The following is a 6,364-nucleotide window of genomic DNA, read 5'->3' on the forward strand; positions in this document are numbered from 1 at the left end:
ATTAGCCAGGATGGTCTCGATCTCCTGACCTCGTGATCCGCCCGTCTCGGCCTCCCAAAGTGCTGGGATTACAGGCTTGAGCCACCGCGCCCGGCTCCAGTCTCATCTTATACTTCCCTCTCATTTTTTCATTTTGTGCACACGCGCCATACATGCCATGGTTTTTTTTTTTTTTTTTTTTTTTTGGGTGGAGACAGGGTCTCACGCTGTCCCCTAGCCTGGAGTACAGTGGCGCAATGGCTTATTGGAGCCTCAACTGCTTGGGACCAAGTGATCCTCCCACCTCAGCCTCTCAAGTAGCTGGGATGACACGTGTGTGTCCCTACACCTGGCTAACTTTTTATTTTTTATAGAGATGGTATATCTTTATGTAGCCTAGGCTGGTCTTTTTTTTTTTTTTGAGACGGAGTCTTGCTCTGTCGCCCAGGCTGGGGTGCAGTGGCCGAATCTCAGCTCACTGCAAGCTCCGCCTCCCGGGTTTACGCCATTCTCCTGCCTCAGCCTCCCAAGTAGCTGGGACTACAGGTGCCCTCCACCTCACCCAGCTGTTAGGCTGGTCTTTAACTCCTGGGTTCCAGCAGTCCTCCCACCTTGGCCTCCCAATGTGTTGGGATTATAGGCATGAGCCACCATGCTGGTCAGCTCTTGAATTTGTAGTCTACCTTGCCTAGCAACTCCTACTCATCCTTCAGATCTCAGTCCAAACCATCATTTTTTAGGGAATCCTTTCTTGCCCCAAGTTAGGTCAGGTTGTCCTCTTACAAAGCCTCATTGCCTCTTAGAGCCGTGCATCATCCATTACATTCATTATCTAAATTTATTTGTGTGCCTAATTATTTGATTAATGTTCATCCTTCTGACCAGGATATGAAGACTATGAGGACAGAAGCAGTTTTTTTTTTTTTTTTTTTTTTTTTTTGAGACGGAGTCTCGCTCTGTCGCCCAGGCTGGAGTGCAGTGGCGCAATCTCAGCTCACTGCAAGCTCCGCCTTCCGGGTTTACGCCATTCTCCTGCCTCAGCCTCCTGAGTAGCTGGGACTACAGGAGCCTGCCACCACGCCCGGCTAATTTTTTCTATTTTTAGTAGAGATGGGGTTTCACTGTGGTCTTGATCTCCTGACCTCATGATCCTCCCGCTTCGGCCTCTGAAAGTGCTGGGATTACAGGCGTGAGCCACCATGCCTGGCCAGCAGTCTTATTTTTTGTTCACTTTTTTATCCCTAGTGCCCAACATGTTGTAGGTCATTATATATTTGTGGAGTAATAGGTGGTCATTGCCACCACCTTAGTGAGGCCACTGATAACTCTTTATTTCCTTTTTTAGAAACCGGGTATTGCTCTGTCATCCAGGCTGGTGGGTGGGTGACAGAACCTAAAAAATAAATGTATATATATATATATAGAGAGAGAGACGGAATCTTGCTGTGTCGCCCAGGCTGGAGTGCAGTGGCACAATCTCGGCTCACTGCAACCTCCGCCTCCCAGGTTCCAGTGATTCTCCTGCCTCAGCCTCCTGAGTCTCTGGGATTACAGGCATTTGCCACCATACCCGGCTACTTTTTTAGTGTTTTTAGTAGAGACGGGGTTTCACCATGTTGGTCTCAAACTCCTGACCTCAGGTGATCCGCCTGCCTTGGCCTGCCAAAGTGCAGGGATTACAGGCGTGAGCCACTGTGCCCGGTCGTATAATTTAATACGTTCATGATATTTTCCTGTTTATAATCATTCAATTGTTTCATATTGTCCTCAGGATAAAGTTTATATTCTATTCCAATCTCATCTCTCACTCCCTATCCTCTCACCCCTGCTCCCTTTTCACTCTGTTTCAGCAGTGCTCAAATATTTATAGGTTTCACTCCCCACTCTTTATGTATGATATTTCTTCTACCAGGATCTCCCTAGCCTTCTGCTCCTTCTTTTACCTAGTAGTTCCTTACGATGTTAGGTGTCAGCTTCAGTGCTGCTTTCCCCTCAAACAAGATTGAGTTAGATTTCCCTCCTAAGTATTCCTGTAGCACTCTGAACCTACACCTGTGATAGCACACGTCATACTTATTGAAGATGCCTGTCAGCTGGTGGCCCCAGAGTTGTGTTTCTTTATGAATGTTCTAGAACCAGGTATAATTCTGACAGATAGCAAGTGCTCACTGAATTTATTCATGTATGCATTAAACTATTTATATACCAAGGCTGAAATACTGTTGGGGTTAAATTATTGTTGTGAACTTTAGTTTTTTGAGATGGAGTCTCGTTCTGCCGCCCAGGCTAGAGTGCAGTGGAGTGATTATGGCTCACTGCAACTTTCACTTCCCGGGTTCACATGATTCTCCTGCCTCAACCTCTTGAGTAGCTGGGATTACAGACGTGCACCACCACACCTGGCTAATCTTTGTATTTTTAGTAGAGATGAGGTTTCACCATGTTGGCCAGGCTGGTCTTGAACTACTGAGTTCAAGTGATCCACCCACGTCAGCCTCCCAAAGTGCTGGGATTACAGGCGTGAGCCACTGAGCCCGGCCTGGTCATTGTTATGAACTTTTTGACTTTAGTATAGTGGCCAGGAATACTAGGAAGTGTATTTATAATACCAGGAAATTTGCACCAGAGATGAAGATTAACCTAATATAAATAGGTTCAGCATCACTAAAAATTACAGACATGTAAATTAAAACATCATTGGGAAAGTATTTTTGCCTATTAAATTCACAAAGATTACAATGATTTATAATATGCAAACTGGGTGGGGTATGATGAAATAAATACTCATAGAGTATTTAAGAATAAAAGGTACACAACTTTTTTTGTAATACAGTTTTTTTATAATACAGTTTCTGTTAAAATGCTACGTGTTCATAATTTTTGACCCAGAAATTCAACTTCTAGATATGTATCCTACTGAAATATACAGATACTGAGGCATCCAGAGATACAAGTACAAAGTTGTTCATTGCAACATTGTTTCTTTCTTTCTTTCTTTTTTTTTTTTTAAGACAAAGCTTTATTCTTGTCCCCCAGGCTGGAGTGCAATGGCATGATCTCAGCTCACTGCAACCTTCGCTTCCCGAGTTCAAGCAATTCTCCTGCCTCAGCCTCCCAAGTAGCTGGGATTACAGGTGCTTGCCATCACACCCGGCTAATTTTTTGTATTTTTAGTAGAGACAGGGTTTCACCATGTTGGCCAGGCTGGTCTCAAACTCCTGACCTCAGGTGATCTGCCTGTCTTGGCCTCCCAGAGTTCTGGGATTACAGGCATGAACCACCCCGGCTGGCCCATTGCAGCATTGTTTCTAAAGGTGAAAATTTGAATACAGCCCAAAAGTTCATCAGTAGGATCCATATGAATAAATTATATACAGTTTAAAAAAATTAAGTAGCATTTTATCTATAGATGTGGATAGCTAAGATACACTAAATTTATAAAGTAGGTTACAAAACCCTACCTATGTAATATCTCATGTTATAAATAAATACATAAAGTCATAGTATATGCTTGTGTAATGTGAGTATGTGTGTATTTAAAAAAAAAAAAAAAAAGTGGCCGGGTGTGGTGGCTCACACCTGTAATCCCAGCACTTTGGGAGGCTGAGGCCGGCAGATCACCTGAGGTCAGGAGTTCAAGACCAGCCTCATCAACATGGTGAAACCCTGTTTCTTCTAAAAATACAAAAATTAGCTGGGCATGGTGGCAGGCACCTGTAATCCCAGCTACTCGGGAGGCTGAGGCAGGAGAATCACTTGAACTCGGAAGGTGGAGGTTGCAGTGAGCCAAGATCACTCCATTGTACTCCAGCCTGGGCAGTAAGAGTGAAACTCTGTCTGGGAAAAAAAAAGAAAAAAAAGTCTGACAGAATATTTACCAAACTCTTAGCAGTGAATTATTTCTAAGTGACTAGTATTAGGGAAGCTTTTACATTTTATGTTAAATATTTTCTGTCATGTTTGACTTTTTTTAAACAGTAACCATGTGTTGTTAAAATTACCAAAATAAGATTTAAAAACATGCAAAAGGAGCACAGACTAGATGATGTTGTGGTGCTATCAGTTGCAAGTATGAACTATACACTTAATTTTCTCCCCCTTTCTCAAATAGAATGCCCAGTGTTTACATGGGGACATTGCACAGTCACAAAGAGAAATTACACTAAAGGGCTTCAGAGAAGGTAGTTTTAAAGTTTTGGTGGCAACCAATGTGGCTGCCCGTGGTTTGGACATTCCTGAAGTTGACCTGGTGATTCAAAGTTCTCCTCCTCAGGTAGGAAACGGGATTTGATTTGGGAAAAATAAGAACAATTTTATAAATTCCCATTTGATTTACAACATATTGCTTGGGATGTGAAAAATATGTCATCTCTTCTTGCTCTTAGCCATTTTTTTGTTAGTGTGGTATTAAATTGATCAGATTCTGATACCTTTGCAGATGATTAACTCTGTTGTTTGGATTTGAAGCATGGAGCAACAAAATCAGGCAGAGAATTTTAAAAAGTTGCCATGTAAAAAAACCTGGGATGAAGTGGATTAAAAGGTTTTAAATCATACTGCCTTTACCCCAAAATCCACACATATAATTGTTTGGAATGTTGAAAAGGGCAACAGTATTGAAATAAATATATTATTATTAACATTATTATTTGGATTCCAGAATGACTGGAACTTGCTAGAGCTTTAAAAAGTATTACCTCTTATAATCTTTAGGATGTTGAGTCCTATATCCATCGCTCTGGACGCACAGGTAGAGCTGGACGGACAGGGATTTGTATATGTTTTTATCAACCAAGAGAAAGAGGTCAACTAAGATATGTGGAACAAAAAGCAGTAAGTAGAGTTAAATTATTTCAGGCTTATTGTCTAAATGGTGCCTTAAAAGAGAGTTCTTATATTTATTCTCACAAGTAGGTCTTCATAACTTTTCTCAATTTAAGCTGCATTTGGATGTGAAGCCTGCGGAGATCTAAATTTATATTAGCTTCAAGACTTTAATACAGCTTTTATTTTGAAGACAGTGGAGCTGACTTTCTCATCTTTTCCTTGAATTTCTCTCTTCATACTAAAATCAGAAGTGCATTGTGATTTCACTGCTTCTTAGTCCAGCATTGTAAATGGGTGACTAAAAGATTGTCTTGGAATAATAGTTAAGATTCTTTTAAGTAATGGTACAAGTTTCTTGAGAAACTGTACATTTTCTGTGGTCTGAATTTTCAGTTTTCCCAATTTTTTGTGTTTTATATGCTATTTCATATACTTTGTAAAATAAGGAAAAAAGATGATAGATTTAAACCTTTTTTTTTTTTTTTTCCCCAAATCAGGCTTGTTTTACAAGTGAAATTCTGTGATTGTAACTAAGGGGCAATTCAAAAAATTATTTTTCTCTTTCTGAAATTTGTAATTGATTATTTATTAGAAAAAAACAGATCTTGGCTGGGTGCAGTGGCTCACGCCTGTAATCCCAGCACTTTGGGAGGCAGAGACGGGCAGATCACTTGAGGTCAGGAGTTTGAGACCAGCCTGCCCAACATGGTGAAACCCCATCTCTACTAAAAATACAAGAATTAGCTGGGCATGGTGGCAGGCACCTGTAATCCCAGTTACTATGGAGGCTGAGGCAGGAGAATTGCTTGAGCCTGGGAGGTGGAGGTTGCAGTGAGCCAAGATCATGCCACCACACTCCAGCCTGGGCAACAGAGCAAGACTCTGTCTCAAAAACGAGAAAAAAAAAAAAAAGATAAAACAGATCTTTTAATCTGCTAGGGCTATGAAATCTTTAAATCCAAGAAATAGAAATTCAATGAACTATTAAAATATTAATTTAGGAATTAATTGTAAAGACTTCCATTTTTCTTTAATGTAACTCTTTCATTTTCAGGGAATTACTTTTAAACGTGTAGGTGTTCCTTCTACAATGGATTTAGTTAAATCTAAAAGCATGGATGCCATCAGGTATGCTTTCTGAACTTGCTGAATAATTGTTTCTTTTGTATTAGGCTATTCATCTGTAAGCTCTCCCTGTTTAAATAGCAGAAAATTTTAATCACCAGTTTTACCAGCAGACATTTAGTTATATTAAAATATAAAAATGTGGCTGGGCACTGTGGTGCATATCTGTAATTCCAGCACTTTGGGAGGCTGAGGTGGGTAGATTGCTCGAGCTTAGGAGTTTGAGACTAGCTTGGCCAACATGGCGGAACCTTGTCTCTACAAAAAATACAAAGATTAGCCAGGAATGGTGGTGCATGCACCTATAGTCCCAGCTACTTGGAAGGCTGAGGCGGGAGGATCGCTTGAGCCCGGCAGGTTGGCTGCAGTGAGCCAAGATTGGGTCAGTGCACTCCAGACTGGGTGACAGAGCAAGGCTCTGTCTCAAAAAAAA

The 6,364-nt window shown here is 41.1% G+C and overlaps 1 protein-coding gene across 1 annotated transcript in view; it reads left to right on the top strand.

The window, feature by feature from the left end:
* The window catches only part of DDX50 (DExD-box helicase 50), a 43,816-nt gene that overhangs the window by 29,868 nt on the left and 7,584 nt on the right, over positions 1-6,364 (top strand). The window contains exons 9-11 of the mRNA XM_017875003.1: positions 4,091-4,252; positions 4,693-4,812; positions 5,861-5,934. Of these exons, the coding sequence (XP_017730492.1) occupies positions 4,091-4,252; positions 4,693-4,812; positions 5,861-5,934 (356 nt within the window). The remainder of the gene's footprint in view (positions 1-4,090; positions 4,253-4,692; positions 4,813-5,860; positions 5,935-6,364) is intronic.

Source organism: Rhinopithecus bieti, unplaced genomic scaffold (genome assembly GCF_001698545.2).
Source record: "Rhinopithecus bieti isolate Rb0 unplaced genomic scaffold, ASM169854v2 scaffold_9670, whole genome shotgun sequence".
NCBI classification, from domain to species: Eukaryota; Metazoa; Chordata; class Mammalia; order Primates; family Cercopithecidae; genus Rhinopithecus; species Rhinopithecus bieti.